Source organism: Helicoverpa zea, chromosome 26 (genome assembly GCF_022581195.2).
Source record: "Helicoverpa zea isolate HzStark_Cry1AcR chromosome 26, ilHelZeax1.1, whole genome shotgun sequence".
Lineage (NCBI taxonomy): Eukaryota > Metazoa > Arthropoda > Insecta > Lepidoptera > Noctuidae > Helicoverpa > Helicoverpa zea.
In genome coordinates this window covers 1,725,845-1,746,163 of record NC_061477.1, presented here as the reverse complement: position 1 = coordinate 1,746,163, position 20,319 = coordinate 1,725,845, and the positions used below count along the sequence as shown (strand labels likewise).

Sequence of the window (20,319 nt, the reverse complement as noted above, 5' to 3'; positions counted from 1 at the left end):
GAAAATACTTATCGTTTCGAAATCACAAAATTCCGCAAAAACCGCTCGACGACTGGATTGTAGAACTTTTGCACTTCCCAATGTAGATTTATTAATATGGATGTAGGTAATATTAAGTAGTTAAAACCTTCATGAATAATGTCAATTAATTACTGATAATGAATACCATTTATTCTAGTTAATATGTAATTTATACCAGTTATTATATAATGAGATTTGCGTAAATGTGTAAAAAACCATAACTGTTTCATGTAACTTTTACCTACATTGATAAGACAATACTTGTGTTGAAAAGTTCTTAGAATTCAACTTCATAGTTAATATTATACAGCCATGCCTATTGACAAAATAATATAAATTGTGGCTATAATAATAAACACCTAAATCCAATTATTATTTGAATATTGTAAAAAATCCCCTTACACGCAATTTAAATAATTAAGAATACGATTGTCATAAACCAATTGCATTTTTTATGTCTATTTACGACTTGGAACAGTTATTCCCCATTTTTTATCTAGATTATCATATTGTTTTTATCTTACTTATCACTATATAAGAGATTTATCTCGTTTATTGGGGTATATAAGAAGATTAAACTGTCAATTTCTCAGTTTTAAGGCGACTTTCGACAAGACAACTAATAACCTAACTATGTCGGGGTCGGGTTCCAGTCTAATCGGATGCAGCTGAGTACCAGTGTTTTACAAGGAGCGACTGCCTATCTGACCTCCTCAACCCAGATAATCGGGCAACGCAATACGCCTTGGTAAGACTGGTCGTCAGACTTACTGGCTTCTGACTACCCGTAATAACTGCCAAGATATTCAACTTACTATACAACTTGTTCTTTTAATTTATGTTTAACGAAATGTCTATGATCCCCTGGATTTGTTAAAAATGAAATATAATTTTGTCCCCAAAAAACTTAAAGAATCTCATGCCATGAAATTAAAAGTTGAAGGTATCATGCAACTCATGCAAGGAACCAAAAATAAATCAAAGACCCAAAAAGGATAAATAAATATTTTTATTCAATATTCAAGTTAATACCAGTCTTATTATAATGTTAGTAAAATTACATTTAAGACGACACAGTATTCTAGCGAAATAAGGAACTAAGAATTATTCAGAAGCACAATTATTATTGAAAAGGGTCACATAGAAAGAGAAAAAGTTTGTAACATTTTTTATTCAATTTACCTAAATATTCTTTAAGTATTTTAATATGGAAAGATCTACTTTATTTAACGCCTAGTTCAAGCATTATATAAAACTGAATTAATACTGAAAATTCGCATGCATAATACAACATTAAAATCTTAAAAACGGTCTTAAAAATGATAGAAAAATGTGGTATGGTATCTTATTTTATTTATTGGACAAAACACGGTCTTAAAAATAAAGATAAAAATATAATACGAAAGTTAGATTTTTTTGAAAATTAAATAATGACCCAATTCAGATTTACTATGTGCAATTTCTACACATTTTGAATTTCTCAAGAAAATAAAATAGATACTATAATGTCTTTTATATTAATACCTTAGGGAACGAACTACATTTAATTTGGCTTTAAGGAGTATCGAAACCTAATTTCATTATTTTTAACGGCCGTCCCCATATCTTAACTATCCATTGATTAGGTTACTAGAGATAGATTCCTATCTTTAGTATGCAAATGAACAGATAGTTTAAATATCGGGATCGGCCTTAAGACTACACTAGTACTTACGTATTTTAAGTACAATACGCCTAATGAATTTCAAACATAATTAATTCGAAAATATCACATTTCAATAATAACAAATTGTAGTAACATACTAGCAGCCGGTCCCAATATTCGATCGATCTGCTCATTAGCTTACTGGAGACAGAATTTTGACATAAACCCCATAGAAGTAATGTCAATTTCTTATGTCTAGTGAGCAAAACTACAGATAGTTCGCATATTGGGATTGGACGTAAATTATCTACATAACAATAATAATAACACCTATATATTCGTTGTTTCGACTTTTTGACGTCATTCGACATACATTTGACAGTTTTGGACCTATTTTTATAGAAAAGCATTAGATCTTCTTTCTAGCTGTTAGTATTTTGACGTATACTTTATGTTGCCAGCCATTAAAATTTGCTGCCAAAGTATTAAAGTGGCAACAAAAAACCCGCGTAGTAATTAAATCCTAACTCGTAATAGGAACTTTACTATGGCAACACAGCCAAGCCAGGCTTAACAGCCCAAAGTAGTAAAATAAGTAACAAATTAAATTACTACACAAAATTTTAACGAAAAAAATTCACGTCATTGGACTAGAAATTTTGTTGTAAATCGACTTGAACAAAGCCGGTAACTTATCGAAATTAATTTTCTTGCTCAAAGTAGCGGCACCCATACTTATTGCAGAAGTCAGAAATATAGGTTCAGAACTTCTGACGGGTTCGACTACAATAGGATTATCGTCGCAATCGAAAATAATTTCGGGATCATTTTCGATGATCTCCTCAATAGACTCCCAATTAGTTTGCACCTTTTTCTCAATGGGACAACACTCGCACATACCATAATCACATTCCTTTTTACTCATAAAATAATCTATATCATCTAAAATAGTGTGTTCCGTTTTAAGTTTTTTTACGGGGACAAAGATTGAGAATTTTCTAGCGGAATACTGGAGTAACTCTTCAACATAAGAATTGACTCCTTCGTCGAAATTTTTATCGACTTTCACGTCTAGTAAGTTTAAAGTATGGTTGTCGAATAGTGAGTTTTTTCTGCTGTCGGGTAAAGATTGGACGTCTAGACTTTGTTGGGTCATCATGCTAGTTTTTCGTTTGGCCTGACCTGTCATGGTGAATGATTTTTTAGTTGTAGCCCAGCCGAGAGAGCGTTGGACGGCCATCTTCCATTTGGTGTATCGGGCGTCGCGATCTGAAAATAAAGAGTTATTTTAGTTTGTTGCTTGGAGGTGCATTTACTTGGGTATATAATTATTAAGAATGTTTCGATTGAATACGACAAAAGCTGGTCCAGATTTTTAGAAACAATGGGTAGGAACAATATATTGATGCGACCTTAATTTTTTTATCTCTTTTAGTACGTGGCTAAAAATGGAATTAATATTTTTAACATTAACACATTTAAAGACGAATCATACTTTGTACGTACTACATTGACAATAAATACCACCATTTTTTGAAAGATTTCATTTATTTGAACATATGCATAACCTTTTATCGGTGATATACTATGTTAAAAGTATCTAAATATTGAAATTAAATGCCTTTAAAAATACATTATACATCTATATAAAATAAGAATGAATTGTTGTTCGTTACTCTGATTAAAACTCGAGAACGGCTGGGCCGATTGAGCTGATTTTGGTTTTAAAATGTTTGTAGAGGTCCAGGGAAGATTTGAACGATACGAATTTCGCGGGATCAGCTAGTAGCAATTAAAGATACATATCACTGAATCTCAAAATGAACACTGAAGCCAAAAATATTTTTGCTTCTCCTTTAATTTCTGGCAGTTGTTTCTCGTCGCCATAAAGTTTGACGTGACCACTCACCGTCATCAGTAGTGGTGGGCAGGAAGGTGTCATTGGGGGTGTCGTGCGTGCGCCAGGCGTCGCTCCACACGCCGGCCGCGCCGCCCGCCACCACCGCCACGCCCAGGGTCGACATGTCCCAGGCTTGCGCTCGCACTGTGCAAAAATTAAGTAAATTAGTAGTAAGAAAGTACGCAATTATATTATGCACTACACACATAAAAAGAATCATCATCACTATGTTGGGGTCGGCTTTCTGTGTACAGGGATGCAGCTGAGTACCAGTGCTTTACTTGGAACCTATCTGACAGGCTTGATCCAATTACTTGGTGAAACCGATATCCTTTGGCAAGGCTGGTTGTCAGACTTTCTGGCTTCTGAGTATCCGTAACGACAAAAGATATTCGAATGACAATCGGAACCCACTAATTTAACGCAACTTTCGAAACACGAAAGACATAAAGAGTTATGACATAGATAGGCATTTATCCAGAGACCAACCGCGCCAAGAGTTGCTTAGCCTTACGACCTATCGATCCTTGCAGCTTTGACTTAGCCACGAGATCTTTTCAACTTACCTCTTCAATAACCAAGACTCATCTACTTAACTAAATATAACAAAGTGATGATATACGTGGTGATCTACTTACACACAGGAATACCGATGAGATCAGCCTGCAACTGCATGAGCAGATCGTTGGAAGTCATTCTGCCGTCCACGTGCAGCTTGGCTAGGGGCATACCGCAGTCTTTGTTCATCGCTTCTAAAATATCCCTGTGTAACAAAAAAAACATATTATATGTTAGTAGGTTGATTTTATTTACCTGGTGAAAGCAAAGAATTAATAAAAATGTTGTCACAGATAAAAAAAAAGCGAAATCAATTTGTACTAATAACTAATTATTCATTTGAAGAGTCTGTTTGTTTACTTGCATGCAATTATGTCAGTAACTACTGTACCAGTTCGAAAAATAATATCAAGGTAAAGCTACTTTTTATTCTGGTGGGAGAAGTACTTCCCACGGGACGCGGGTAAAAGCGCAATTGGAAACTTGTATTTTATATTAAAAATCTCATCTTCACAGTATTCTTAGTTGTACAAGTTAAATAAGTTTACCTGGTCTGGAAGCAAACAGCTTCTAGAGCCGCTCTGATGATGTGATTCTTAGTTGTAAATGCAGTCAGACCGCAAATGATTCTGAAACAAAATAATACCAATGAAATTGACGAAAAAAATTATGGAAGTGCCGAGAGTACATTCACAATTTAGAACAATCTTTATTTAACATCTGGCTGTCATTGAACATGATTGGTAGTCGTTACGGGTAGTCAGAAACCAGTAAGTCGTAACAAGGGGTATTGGGTTACCGGGGTCACCGGGTTGAGGAGGTCATATAGGCAGTCAATCCATGTAAAACACTTGTGCTTAGCTGCAGTCAGACTGGAAGCCGACCCCAACATAGTAGGGAAAAGGCTAGACAGATGATTTTCGTCGTACCCTCTAGCGTCCTTCCTCCAATAAGGAGCGTACAGTCCACTGAACGCGGGCACGAAGTACACGTCACCCGTAGAAAACACCTGTCCCGCGATGTGTTCAGTGTCCTGGACGACGTCCTTGATCAGACGGAGATTCTCTCAACTTCACCGATAGTCAAATGTCTCCAATATGCCCTAAACCTTGTATCTAAGTTACAACCTTGCATATTGATATACCAGGAGGGGTGAGCTGTGCTTGCCGCAACAGTCCATGGATGGGTGACCGCTTTTTTACATACCTACCAAGACCACTGCGTTCTTAGAAAGTAACTCGGTATTTTGTAGCATACTGACCTTTTTAAGTGGTGTCCAGGACCTTTTCTAAGGTAAAAAATGGCCCTAAAATTACACCTAGCTAGATTTTTTTGTATTTTCGACGTACCCTCTAGCGTCCTTCCTCCAATAAGGAGCGTACAGTCCACTGAACGCGGGCACGAAGTACACGTCCCCCGTAGAAAACACCTGTCCCGCGATGTGTTCAGTGTCCTGGACGACGTCCTTGATCAGACGGAGATTGTCCCGGAGGAACTTCATTGCACCTCCCGCTACGGCGATTGACCCTGGGGAGAGAGGAATATATTGTTTTAGAGTGTTTGATTCCCTTTTTTAAAGTTTTTTATTTATGTTGTTGCGGAGTTTTGGATGTTTTGATTTGTGGTTATGATTCGGCGGTAAAATCCGAAAAGTAAATATTCGGCTTTCATCGATTACCTATGTTTTTTTAATGTTTAAAATAATTGTTGAGTTTTGTTTTATGTCGATCAAACTGGTCGCTTAATTGAAAGCATTAATCGTATCCACGAAAACAAACAACACCAGTGGAGTCGAGTTGTATAGCACCTGAGTAATATCAACTATACAGTAACACATCTCTTTTCTGTTACTTGTTCTTTATCTATTTACTTTTTTTTTTTCATTTTTATCCTACCTTCAGTGCATAAACAACGGGTGTGTGCATTGAACTGTGGCTTACTTGCCGTATAAGTTGGAGCCCATGTTTTATAGTAAATAGAGAGAGTTATACAATAAGATATCTTTATATTCCTTATTTTTAACTCACCTTCAAGAGCATAAACCGCAGGTGTATCAGGTCCTAACTTATAAGCCACTGTAGTAATTAACCCATGGGTTGATTGAACCCGTCTTGTTCCCGTATTGTATAGTAAGAAGCACCCGCTTCGGTAGGTGTTCTTAGCTTGACCGGCTTGAAGGCAGTTGTGGCCTACTAGGGCTGATTGCTGGTTTCCTAGGATCTGGTAAAAGAAAAGCTTCTGTTACAGCCTTTTTATCGTCCCACTGCTGGGCACAGGCCTCCTCTCACACGGAGAAGGATTGAGCATAAAAAGAAAAGCTTGATTGAGCAAATTATTTTGAAGAATATTTTAGGCTTATTTTCACTAAAAGTTGTTGATTAAATCATTGATATACTGATAGGTGATCTTCCAGTTAGAGTAACTTTGTCATTTAAAGGTTTTTAAACTCGTTCAATTGTGAAAATTAGACCTCAAAGTGATGCCAAAGTTGTTACTGTAGTTGAGTCGAACTTAACACAGCATTCGGGATAATAGAAATTGATGAAAAAGTTTGGCACATTTAAATAGAAACGTTGCATATTCATTATAGCCATTTCAACAAGTATGTTTATAGTTATATTCATGAGTTTTATTTTTTTATACAGAATTACTACAAACGCAAAGTTGTTTAAGTTAGGTACTGACCAACATTATATACTTACACCAGATATCCTAATGCCATCCAGCAAGGAACCGTCCTTCACTGTACCATACACTTCTGAGCTGCTGTGAATTGTCGGCAACGTGTCCCGATGGATGCCGAATAACCTGATGGAGAAGAAATAAAACATTAAGGTAAGCTTGAAAAAGGACGTAGGTTATTTAGTATATACGGGCAGGAAAGTAACTTCTAAAGATGAGGTTGAATTATAATGTTGATGTTACTGGTATTTGTATTTGTTTTCAATGTGGGTCAAAGTCAAAAGCAATTGTTCAAAATATGACAATTAAATGAGCATTTTTACGTCAAATAACATTCGATTTACCTACAAATACGATCCTCTTTTACCGCTTCCTAGTGTTTTGGTTGGGAAGATAGGTAGTTTACACTATTTTAAACCTTACCTGCACAATATAGGGTCCCAATTCAAAGTTTCCAGATTCATCAGAAGTGTTCTAGACGCGTTTGTGACGTCAGTGATGTGCAAACCGCCGTGTGGACCTCCGGTCATATTCTGTGGTTAAAAAAAAACAATAATTTTCACTAATAAATATTTTTTAAAGAAAACCCGTCCTGAAGAAATTCAAAGTATTTTTTTTTTATTTCAAATAGACCTTTGCAGGCTCCTATGAAATGCTACACTAGTTGCACGGTTCCAAAAAGTTGGTCTCATGGAGAAGAACCGGCCATAAACTCCAAATTATTTTACACTCCCAGCTAAAGCTACTTGCAATCAATGATAATATGAAGTTAACAGCCAAATATTAAAACGTCATTAAATTTTTAAGTGCTGCTCAAATATTATTCTATCATAGTCAGACTTACATAAATTGCTCCTACAGAAAGACTTTTAAGAAAGACTAAAGTTAAGTAACGTTTCAGCACTTTCCTTTTACGTAACACAAAATAATACTTTTTATAGAAAAACATAGTTTTTTTATCGTAAATGTGTTTGCAGTGTAAAATATCTACGAAAATAAAGTTAAGAGTATGTCTTGGGCAAAAAGAATAATTGAAAAACATCAGCAAACTTACCCAAATAATCCAAGTATCAACAGTTCCAAAAAGCAGTCTCTTATCGCGACTGGCTCGCCTCACAGCTTTAATATTATCCTTCATCCAACGCATTTTCAGCGCAGAGAAGTAAGGAGAAATGGGCAAACCACAGATGTTCTTAAAATAATTCTTGTTACGGTCAGGGATTTTGGCTAAAATCGCGTCCACTGTGCTGTCTGTTCGGATGTCGTTCCATGCTGAAATGAGGAAAAAAATAAGGTTTACATTCTAAAATTGAAAAAGGTTTTGAGAATATCTGGCGGTTACAAAAAAGCGATTTAGCAACCGTCGTATTTGTAAGTTAAACTTGCAAAAACAAAACTTTTTTGCGGCAAATAGACTAATGACAACAAAGGGTCAGGTCGGTAAAAAAGTGTAGAACCATAATTCAGTCTTGTCCATTAGGCAAACAATAACTTAAAGTTATGTATTTTACTATTCATTAAAGTCGTATAGAATCATTAGTATTTTTTGTAACAATCTTGCTGTTTCACAAACACAGTTATAACCAAACAAACTAACATTTTACCATATAAACTCCATACTGTACGATATTTATTTCTAAACACAAAATTACCTACCAATAGCTGGATGTAAAGGTTCTCCCGTATATTTGTCCCACGCGATCGTCGTCTCCCTCTGATTTGTGATGCCTAACGTCACTATATCATCCTTACTATAACCTGAAATTAAATAAAAAAGTTATTATTACTAATGTGCTTATTCAATGCACATTACTTTCAATGTTAAGGTCGGTTCCAATCTAATAAGAAGCATCTAAGCCAGTCAGTAGACAGGCAAACATGAAGATAATTAGCAAATAGGCTTACGAATCAGTAAGGAATTGCTTAGTACAATTTCTTCGACAACTATAAAACAAAATATATTATTGTATGAAAATGTTTTGTAAGTTAGGAGCGCAGCTCGAATGCGCTATTCATCATTTTAAAAGGCTTGTGGAGTCAACATTTCGTATGCATACAGTGAGCGTCTACAACGCTACTCTAAGTACAAGCCTTTATACACTGTTAAAAGCTTATACTTGTTGCATTATAGTTCGGCCATTCAGAGAATGCGTTCCTGACACGTCGCGATTGAACTGACGACGTAACTTTGCAATGGCGTTGCAGTTACGATAAAAATATTTTTGCTGGTTGTTTACCGTTTTAACAATTGAGGAGCATTAAAACAACATTATTATATCAATAATCAATGAATGTTATAATTTTGTGCCAAACTGAGTGTCAAATAACTTGGTAAACAATATTTTTCTAAATCTATACTGCGCTATTACAAGGTTATGTCAGCGGTTTATATTTTGTAGTGCTGTGCTAAAAATAACAGGCAAGTATCGTAATCTGTTCTTATACAGTTATAATATAAAATAATACGTTTTGATTTTCTTTTTAAGAATTGGAAAATAATGGACTATAAGACTTAATTATAACTTTTATGAAATATAAAAATAAAACTATGACCAAACCGCATTTTTATACTTAGATTAAAAATGGTAACCCCAAATGGCGTTATGGGCCGCCATTTTGTGACGCTAAAACAGTCGTCCGTTGTCGTTTCGTGCGCATAGACCACGTTTTTCAAGTGTTTTCGATCTGTTTTTATTTGATTACCCGGCTTTTGTTAGACCGAGATATCAGGATTGATTCTGTTATTGATAATAATATAATTATACATGTAGGCCAAGATGATGATGAAGACACCACCTCCTCAAGCAAATCGGAGTCTGATTAATATTCTGTTCGCACATTCAATTCAATGTACTTGTAACAAAGAATAAATAAAACAATTTTATTATATGAATATTACCTTTTTTTGGTTTCCACTTAAATAACTAAAATATAAAACAAATGATTCCGCCAATTTAAAACGAAAATAATCTTAAAATAATGCGGCGGTTCATTTTGAAGGAACGGTAACGAACTCAGTGTTATGTTGTGCCCATCACTAGTCGTGACTAACTGATAGGTGTCAGGAACGCATTCTCTGAACGGCCGAAGTATAAGAAAACACATTTCATTTCTATATTATCGAATGAAATCTCAAAGGGTCCAGGGCAACTCAAAAGTTGTAGGAAAAACAATTAAAAACTTCGTGTTCAAATTCGAAGCAATTAGTATAAATGCTACCCATTTGGACAAAAACAAGAGGTTAATAAACAAATTGATGAAATACAACAAACCTGTCGATTGAACTAAATATATTCGATGACGTTGGTTCAATTATAAATAATCGTCATTGGATTATTCTTTTAAAACGTAAGAATGGTATGCAAAACTTCCTACAAGAGAGATACAACTTTTGGACTGTGTTTCAGGAACTAATTGTCGATTAAAATAGCCATTCATAGGATTATAATACCTACCTACATATAGCCATTACTAGCTGTTTCAGTCACGTACTATGGAAACTACTTCACGTTCCCAGATCAAATAAAGCCTAGTTATATCATTGGGGATAGTCTAGTTTCCCAAAAATGAAATATTTTTTCAAAACGGTTCCATAGTTTCAGAGTGTCACACAAACAAACAAAAATCCTCCTTTCAGTATAAGTATTGATGAACAGTAAAAATCTAAAAATATCCCACATTATGCATGTCTTATTTTGGATTTACCACGGCCGATAACAAAGTATAATTAGAAGCCAGTGACGTCAAAAAAAAACAATCGGGTCCCGAATAACGATGACAGTTCGTACGATAAAAACGTCGCATCATTATTTTGTCTACATACTGATTTCAATCAAAACAAGTAACTTCATGGATCTAACCAAATTCTTGCAGAAACAGTAACATCATCTATGTAAAACACGCGATTTAAACAAAACATTATTTAAACTTCTGTTGCTAAAACAAAAAAGCGCGCTAATTTTTCAAGCACATACTACATTTGTCTGTCGAGACGAAATAAATAACCTTTACATACAAAATTAACACATTCAGTACTGCATCTGATTTCGGGTAATCAGAAGCTAGTAAGTCTGACAATCAGTCTCAACTAGGTGTATTGGGTTGCCCGGGTAACTGGGTTGAGGAGGTCAGATAGGCAGTCGCTCCTTATAAAACACTGGTACTTAACTACATCTGGTTAGACTGGAAGCGGACCCCAACATACTTGGGAAAAGGCTAGGTAGATGATGATCTGAATTTGATGAAAAGCCTTACCTAGTTCCGTCAGCTGATCGATGGCATTTTCCGCACACAATTTGATGTGATGCATGATTTCTAAGGGATCTTGCTCCATCCAGCCCTCATGGGGTTGGACTTCTGTTTTGTCCATTTGGTACGCCACCAGCTCATCTGATCGCTCTGCTTCATATATCTGAAAAGACGATAAAAAGTTTTTCTTCTGTTTTAATTCAGTTCTGTCATCGTTAAGATGCCCACAATGAAAAAGCAGTTTACTTACGTCCTCACTCAGAGACATTTAATGGTTACTTAAGCCATTCCTTAGTGAAGGATTTGTCACTAAGGAGTGACTTAAGTAATCATTAAATGTCTCTGAGTGGGGAGGTTAGACAAAGTTTTTAACCTTAATCAATATGTTATCGGCGATAAATAAGACTAATAATAATCCCGTTCACCTTTCCATAACAGACAAAATCCTTTTATTATTACGAATATTTTATAGCAATTCAAATCGGTGGACTTTGGACAGCCAAATAAATATTCCGCTCAAATATTACGAAACAGATAAAGAAACCAATTTTAATAAAAAAAAGGTCATCAGGGCAGAATCGTTACGAAACTTAGACAAAACCAACAAGATATGTAGTACAAATAATATTCCAAGTGCAAAGGTTTCTGATTAACAACTCTATAAAAACATTTGGGATACGTAATCACCACGCCTTCTACCAATGACCTCGTTAACATTTAATTTAAATTGTATCACTGTTATGGACCGGTTTAATCAAATAAAACTACAAAACAATGAGCTTATAAATATGTATAATATAACCTTTTATTCGGACGCTTGGACTCGAAATGTCCGCAAGTGGTCTTTTTGGTCACGTCTGTATTTCTGCCCTCGTAAAAACGTCAGCACTTACAATACTTTTACATATTACTTGCGTATATCCCGATAAAAACTATTGTCTTTAAATCCAGATACCTGACCTTTATAATACCTATACCAATTTATGTAGTAACAAGAATTTCAAACCAATTCACTTAGAATATATTGTACCTTAAAGGTCGTTCCCAACAGTATATCTGTTGACTTGATTTTGACATCCCCCATAAAAGTAATGTCAAACAAAATACAACATATTTTTGATGGATAGGAATAATATTGGGAAAGGCCGTTGATTTGAATCAATGTTTTCCATACAAACATGTTTACTTACCACAAATCTAACAGTCTTGGTTCCATCGTCTATGACGCCGACTAGCGGCCGCTTCGCGCCTTCCCTGACAGGCATTGTGCGGCCTGAAAATAAACAAACACAGACTTGAGCTTTTATTACTTAAAAACGTTTCGTTAAAGTCGAGAGAAGTGGACGAATTATGTAATAAAATGAATTTTGCACATCAGTCCAGGAGTCTTTTGAGTTATCGGTGAACATACATAAAAATAAGATCCCGGTGAATTGAGAGCGTCCGCCTTTTTTGAAGTCGGTTAAAAAATTACTAAAGAAGCGATCGTAAGCAATAGGAATAAGTAGAATGTGGTTTTAGGAGAAGGTGCAGAAAATTATTTGAAAGAGGTCATAAATGGTCCGTCAACATGTTAGGAAAATTAAATTTAATCTTGCCATAATTAAACACGGACGACATTAAAGAGCCTAGAATTTAAGACAAATTGATTGAAACACGAACATTTCATCATCGCTAGATAAGCAACTAGATTAACGAAAGGTTAGTAGGATTATGGCTTATCAATCGTAATGTCGTTAGGGTTAATTGATACAGTCGTACCATAGTGGCTTAGCAAAACGATTAGTAACCACAGCTCTATCATTAGTACGGAACTATTAAAATCTTCATTACTTATAGAAACATAAACGTCGGTACTTCTTTGAAGAGGTTAAAGTTTAAGGAGCATGGTGATAAAGCTATAATTATACAAACTGATTTTATATTGTCAGATATTTATTTAAGATGCCTTTTAATAAGTAATCATCATCTGTCTAGACTTTTCCCAACTATGTTGGGGTCGGCTTCCAGTCTAATCGCATGCTGCTGAGTACCAGTATTTTACAAGGAGCGTCTGTCTTTTAACCCTTTTAACTCAGTTTCCTAATGCCCCAAGGTAAGTCTGGTTGTCAGACTTACAAGCTAATGACTACCCTTAACAACTGCCAAACCTACCTACAGTTTATCGTGCCCTCCGAAACACGGTCATTGGTATCCAAGATATATGTACTTAGAAAGTACACAAAAACTTATAAAAGTTGCACACTTATACTTGAGGTTTGTTCTTTACCCACTAGGCCACAATAATTTTGATACGCAATATAAATTTTCCATAGGCCACAATACTGCGTCGAAACCCTATTTATTCTTCGTCTAATAGATAAGTGTGAATTATCACAAATCCCTTCACACAAGTTAGTATTATACCAATTAAACTAATCTTTACTATAATTACTGTTGGTATAAACACTGGAGTAGGGCAGTAAAATGTTTTATTATATACTGAGATAATAATATGTCAACTGCATTATGTCTGTCTGTGTTGACTCATTTGTATATGTGCAAACAGAAATTGGTCCCTGAAAGCGGGTTTTAGCCCTGAAGACCAAGTCAGTCTTATTAAGACCTTAGACACTATATAATAATACTTTCATACTCATTGTACTTTGTCAATTGATCATCTTTGGCAGTCGTTATAGGTAGTCAGAAGCCAGGGTATTGGGTTACCCGGGTTACTGGGTTGAGGAGGTCAGATAGGCAGTCACTCCTTTTAAAACACCGGTATTCAGCTGCATCCGATTAGTCTGAAAGACGACCTGCGAAAAGGTTAGGCAGATGAGATGCCTATCATATACAAAAAAATCCAACATAACAAGACCCATATATTTTAAGAACCTCCTTTGCCGCTGCCTACACTTAACTTAACCTTGTTATATCAATCAATATACACGGGCTTTCCCAAATAGAAAATTCAATAATTCACCAAAAGGGAATTCTTTATTCTTTATTTATTCATATACTCACTTTATTTTCACTCGAGTCTTACGTGACCCGATTTCTGGTAATTCATTTACGGGACGTAATTTTCAGTTAACAAGCTTATTGAATATTAAATTAAGTTTTCGTGTATATATATATTATTCCTTGTAGTTCTTAAGTTCGTTCTAAAGCACGAAAATTCGCACACATTTTTCCGGGAACCAAATATTCGACCGAATATGTATCTTTGCCGGGGCTACGGGATTGTTCAAGAGTTACCGTGGCCCTGGTACATAAAGGGCTTAAGAAGAAACGTGGTGGGTTTTAGTCAGTAAAAGTCTGACACTCTTACGCTATGCCCTGCAGGAGATGTGATTTGATGATTTCCAATCAAAAGAAACAGACCTATTATGCATTAAGAGGCGTGAAAATTTTCAAGAAAAATAGGGCAAGGGAAAAATTATGGTCAAAATAACCTTTGTTCCAAATACAGAAAGACATGATTGAACCAGCAAATTGTGTGATGGCAAATGAAGCCATACTTGCTCTGATTGCAGGGCATTCGTAGTGAATTGCATTATGCTAGTAACTATCCGTCCTGTAGACATTATAACGAAATTACTGTATTTGTAGAACATTGTACATTCTCATTTCCTTAGCTCCCTATATTATGGAAACTTTGAAGACTTATTGGAAATTGCAAGCATAACAGATATGTAAAATTTGCATCGATGAATGCATTTTTTGCAATAAATTAAGACTCGAATTTCAACATACGAAAGTTAGTAACATTAATACATAACAAAATAACCATGTTATTGCCAATCGCATCTGCAGTGGTTATGCAACAATTAGATAAGAAACTAAACGTTGCCAAAAAAGCAACAAAACAACAACATGTTGTTACAATTATGTACTTACTAAACATCTATTGACAAATATTATTACGAGTATAGGATGTCAATAACAAAAGCCGCTATGGATCCAAACAAAGCTAACAAGTTTGATTAAACTATTTACGACGCACAATCATAGATAAGCAACAGTTACAATTAATTTACTAACGCCTATCCCAATATCCTATCTATAGATTGATTTGATTACCAGAGATAGATTTTTGACTAAGTCGTGGTGGCCTAGTGGGCAAAGAACCAACCTCTCGAGTATGAGGGCATGCAACTTTTCTAAGTTTGTATGTACTTTCTAAGCATATCTTAGACACCAATGACTCGTGTTTCGGAAAGCACGTTACACTGTAGGTCCCGGCTCCACAATCAACATCCATGGCAGTCGTTACGGGTAGTCAGAAGCCAATAAGTCTGATACCAGTCTAACCAAGGGGTATTGGGTTGCCCGGGTAACTGGGTTGAGGAGGTCAGATAGGGCAGTCGCTCATTGTAAAGCACTGGTACTCAGCTACATCCGGTTAGACTGGAAGTTGACATTAGCTCCATACAAGTATTGTCGAATTCCTATCTCTAGTAAGCAAAACAACAGATAGACAGAATATTGGGAACCGCCGTTAACAATTGCAATCAAATCGAAAATAACTAAAGATAACATAATTGCCTCAGACAGTACTAATGAGGATTTATCTTAAAACAAATAAATCGAGAAAACAACAACGATTTATCGACTACACACGTGTAAGTGTAAGTATTCTAAATCGATTTTCATTAATTACCTACTTTGACGTTATGAGAAAGTTCTAATTTATCGCTACTTAAGAAGTCCAAATAAAACAATGTTGTAATAACTAATCTTTTATCGATCTTGGGTTAGAAAACTTCAGAATACCGTGACCAAATCTCCGTGCAAAATAACTAAATTTAAAACAAAGACTTTTCAATTGGGACCTTCTATAATGACCTAAATAACCTAACAATCCAAAAAATATATACTTCCATTATTCAACCTCTATTTGCCAATACAACAAAACCGCATCAAGACTGGCACGTGGAAAAAATTCCAACCAATCTAGTTACACGTAGCAGGAAACAATTCCTTCCTAAGACTTTTATCCCCTATATGGCCGGATTGTTCTCCAGTGCAGTCTATTTAGCTTTTCCTGCACCTGATTGCATAGTTGCATCAGCCTTGACTACTGGTTAAGGAAAATCTTGTCAATTGATCGCAAAACGCGACGGAGTAAATCTAAGTGGTGTGGGAATTACCGGCGTCCTATCATTAACTGCGAAGGTTCAAGTTATACGAAGTTTTTATCAGTATCTATGATCCCGGAAAAATATTTGGTTCATTTCGTAGTATACGGTTTTGTTTATCAGTGGGGTTTATTGTGAAATCGTGTGTATCTTTATTCTTTTTAATAATATGTTTGTCACCAATTTTGCTTTAACGTGGTTTTGTTGCAAGACTGAACTCAAAAACCAATGAAAATTTTAACACTTGAGTGATTAATGACAGGCAATCAAAGGCTTGGCGATAAATCAGTCTTGGAAAAGTTGTATATGGAACAGCCATAATAATGTATGCCATGGCAAACAACAAAATCAGGTTTGTTTAAATCCAAAACCAGCTCATCTCTTCTTTGGACACGAAGGTAATTTCGAAATTGAAAAGAAGCGCATTATAAAGTATGTGAATTAGTTGGTTTTGAATATGATATAAAAATTACAGTTCCAAACGCCTAATTTAAAATGCAATCAACTAATGATCAAGCCGCACGACAGGAAGTACCATTAGGTAAGTCTTGATCCTACCTGCACAAATACAGTTAGTATGAAACAAAAGTACAAAGTTACGTATCGAGTCATTAATACGGGGTATTTAAAAGATATATGACTATGATATCTGATATATGTACCTATCACAGACATACAAGATACTCAAGTTGCGAACATGGAACATGATACTAACCAATTAGTTGTTGATTATGAATCATATCCATTGCGCCGTACAATTGTCGTTTTATCTAAAAGATTATGTGTTCAGCGGGCCTAGCATGGCGATTCTATCTCTATTCTACCAAGAAACGACAAAGCTCTTTCTTTCCCACTCGACATGTCTTCTACCCGAGCATGGCGCGAGCTGTAGACTCGCGTTTCTATCAAGAGAAAGACTTTCCATAGCAACGGATAAGTAGCTAGTGATGGGTCGTTCTGCGATGAATTTACGTTTAGTTAGCCAAAAAAATGTGTCAATGCACTATTTTTCACGCATGAACCTATACATAAACTCACGTAACTCAAAGCAACAACAAAACGTATTCATCGAACTTATTTCTTATCTGTGGAACTAAAATGGTTGATGTTTGTTTGTTAATTTGTTTACAAAAAACGATTCTTGTTGTTGATTTTACATATTAATTTAAGTTGTTGATTTTTAATATTGGTGACTACTGCGGCAAGGAAAAAGTAAGTAGATTTTGTGATTAAATAAATAAAGTACTGATTATTCCAATAGTTGTGTGTAATTAATCTAAACGAACAATAATTAATTATCCATACATACGATGAAAAGAACAAAGGAAAATAACATAATAATCTCAATAAATGGTGATCGGTGGCATTGTCTGATGAACACTTTGCCATGCACAGTTCAATGTGTTCCTCACTGTTATCTTGCTTCCCTATATTATTGCCCGAAGTGTTTTTACTTTCGCCGTTACAAAAACTGTTTATTTACAGCGTACGAAGTCCCATCCAATAAACAGAGAAGATAATATCGCGATCCATTGAGAAAAGAAGGCCACGATAAAGAAGAATGGGTCAGTATTCAAAAGCTGCTGAAAAAATATGGAAAAAGAACGAGTTCTTGGCATACAATGCTGACACGAGAAATATTCTATTAGTAAGTGTCTTTAAATAATATTCATTTACTAGTAATAGTTCCCCAGACTTGTTGGCTTCATTCTAAATAATTATAGTCCTAAATCCTAATCTAAATAATTATAGTACCTATTTGTTGCTTGTGTGATATAATATAAGCAACAACTCTTAAGATAAAAAATAAAATGAGACAATCATTTACACAGAGGTAAAGGTTTATTTACATAAAATTAAGGCTACAGATAAAGTCATTTATTCAAAATAGGCTGAAAATCAGCAGCAGAAGCGGTGGAACAAACTCCCCAGCAACTCAATTCTGTCTGTATGGTTTGAAGAACTGTTGATATACAAAGATATTCATAATAGTTGCTCTTCTGTGAGTTGCAGCTTGTAGTAAGCTACCACTAAGGTCATTAGTGTGTCTCTCTCTCTCTGCCTTTCCTCGGGAAGAGTTGTAGCTTGTAGCATAGGCACCCTGCAAAAAGAAATAACTGTGTTTGGTAAAGAGTTTTTACAGTATTATAAAAGAATAACATACTGATACTGATACATTATCAGCATTATTATTGGTGTCATGAGCCAAGACCCTAATGCATAACTAGAATCCCCTGAAAATGAATGATAATTTAATTTTGTGTTCTTGTTTCAGATTACAAAAAAAGGATGCTAAATGACAGTTTACAAATTATAAATTATTGAAATTATATTATTTAATAAAGAATGTGAATATTAAAATCATAATGGTTGTTTATTTAAAATGTAATTTTTTTCTTAGCAGATAAAACTGTCCAATTCTAGAGTCATATAGCCTGCGCAGTTCGTTCTTAATGAGAGAACTATTGAAAATTGATTGTTTATGAACTCTGTCACGATAATTGGCATTTATGTTCAGTATTTTGCACTCAGTATCTACAATCTGAAATAGAGGTCATATCTAATATTAGGTATACTAACCTTGTATTCATTGCAAAAACAAATTGTTTAAAAAATTTGCTAACAGTGGTTAGTAATGTTGTTAATGACCTAAGCAGGACCCGAGCAAAGAACCTGCAACAATTAGACTTTGTTAAATATTTTTCTTCTGTTTAATCATTTTCTTGCAATGAAGGGCAATACCTACATAATAGACAAAATAATCTTAGAAACAATAATAAATGAAGTGAATAGATTTTTTTCTATATTTAAACCTTATCTATAAGGACGAAAACTTTGTCATATTTTTGGTTGATAACAATTGGAAAGCACAACAAAATAAAATAGACTGTAGGTACTTACATTGACAAGAACAGGCAGACCCTGAGATATAGGAGACAGATTCCTGGCACAAATACTGCACCATCTCTGCACATTTACGTTTTCGATGTCGAGAGGCTTAACACTCGTATAGCTCGTTCTTTGAGCTTTACACTGATTCTTCTCAGCATAAATACTGACCACATGACGACGGTAGGACCCCGAAATACTTTGTAAATGCTATTTGAGAACTTAAAATTATAATAATATTCTTGTCTACTCTTGTCTAGGTCCGATGAGATGTAGAGTATTTGACATTTCATATAGAAAGTTATATCTACTCCCAAATGTCAAAAGTAGATAAAATATAGTCGTCATGCTCGACGCGATAGACACATGTCGATGAAGAAAAGAAACATTTCTCTTCTCGATGTCAAACATCGCCATGCTCGGATCGATAGAAATCTTTCTTCAATCTGTCATTTTGTCGATTCTCCGGTAGACAAAAGCTGTTTCTATGGCGGTCATGCTAGGCCCATCTAAGCATTTCCAAAGCTGATTTTGGAGTAGGGGAGGTGAGAGTCATAGCTGCTTTCCACACTTCAAGTTCTGCTTTGACGACAGATGTACTCTTTTCAGGCAGCACTTCTGAATACATACAAAATGCCTCTTCAATTTCAAATTGCAATCTGCTTAAATACTCTCGCTCGGTCTCGGTAATGAACGCGACATGCGCGCGGTGCGTGTGGGATACGAAACGGCACGACGCGGCATGAAACTACACGAAGATTACCGAATGTGACACGACGACGAGCGGCTCGGCGCGGTGCGCCCGTAGAGAATCCAATCCAAACCACATACTTTTGAGTGTAATTAATTAATATAGTTAAATGTTATCTTAACTTTTCAGGGGGGGGGGTTTGAACCCCCAAAACCCTCCCCCTGGCTACGCCCGTGCGAGTCTGCCTGGTAGGTTAGTGATAATCAGGCACCCACCGTTAGACTTTTTCTAAAGCCACAGGAAATACTATACATAACTATTATAACATTGAGTTATAATTACATATAAAACAACTTAAATAGGTAAAACTAATGCACCTGCAACAATTAGACTTTGTTAAATATTTTTCTTCTGTTTAATCATTTTCTTGCAATGAAAGGCAATACCTACATAATAGACAAAATAATCTTAGAAACAATAATAAATGAAGTGAATAGATTTTTTTCTATATTTAAACCTTATCTATAAGGACGAAAACTTTGTCATATTTTTGGTTGATAACAAT

At 35.3% G+C, this 20,319-nt stretch overlaps 1 protein-coding gene and 2 long non-coding RNA genes across 6 annotated transcripts in view; 1 reads left to right on the top strand and 2 right to left on the bottom strand.

The window, feature by feature from the left end:
- LOC124643157 (glycerol kinase-like) overlaps positions 1–20,319 on the bottom strand; it is a 40,158-nt gene that overhangs the window by 1,803 nt on the left and 18,036 nt on the right. For 2 of the 4 annotated variants that reach the window (XM_047182033.1, XM_047182031.1), the window contains exons 2-13: positions 12,245–12,327; positions 11,061–11,217; positions 8,463–8,564; positions 7,861–8,078; positions 7,230–7,339; positions 6,827–6,932; positions 6,152–6,344; positions 5,474–5,651; positions 4,673–4,753; positions 4,205–4,329; positions 3,576–3,710; positions 1,013–2,935 (exon numbers count right to left, since the gene is read on the bottom strand). In XM_047182033.1, the coding sequence (XP_047037989.1) occupies positions 2,304–2,935; positions 3,576–3,710; positions 4,205–4,329; positions 4,673–4,753; positions 5,474–5,651; positions 6,152–6,344; positions 6,827–6,932; positions 7,230–7,339; positions 7,861–8,078; positions 8,463–8,564; positions 11,061–11,217; positions 12,245–12,319 (2,112 nt within the window). In that variant the 5' untranslated portion in view covers positions 12,320–12,327 and the 3' untranslated portion in view covers positions 1,013–2,303. Of the gene's footprint in view, positions 1–1,012; positions 2,936–3,575; positions 3,711–4,204; positions 4,330–4,672; positions 4,754–5,053; positions 5,170–5,473; positions 5,652–6,151; positions 6,345–6,826; positions 6,933–7,229; positions 7,340–7,860; positions 8,079–8,462; positions 8,565–11,060; positions 11,218–12,244; positions 12,328–20,319 lie in introns of those variants that run through there. The other 2 variants (XM_047182032.1, XM_047182034.1) reach the window with 2 other exon arrangements.
- LOC124643159 lies at positions 17,327–18,486 on the top strand. The gene is made up of 3 exons (XR_006985882.1): positions 17,327–17,386; positions 17,660–17,822; positions 18,450–18,486. It is a non-coding gene; the product is annotated as an uncharacterized LOC124643159 (long non-coding RNA).
- LOC124643160 lies at positions 18,224–19,384 on the bottom strand. Its single transcript, XR_006985883.1, has 3 exons — positions 19,076–19,384; positions 18,755–18,847; positions 18,224–18,275 (listed from the first exon to the last, which is right to left on the bottom strand). It is a non-coding gene; the product is annotated as an uncharacterized LOC124643160 (long non-coding RNA).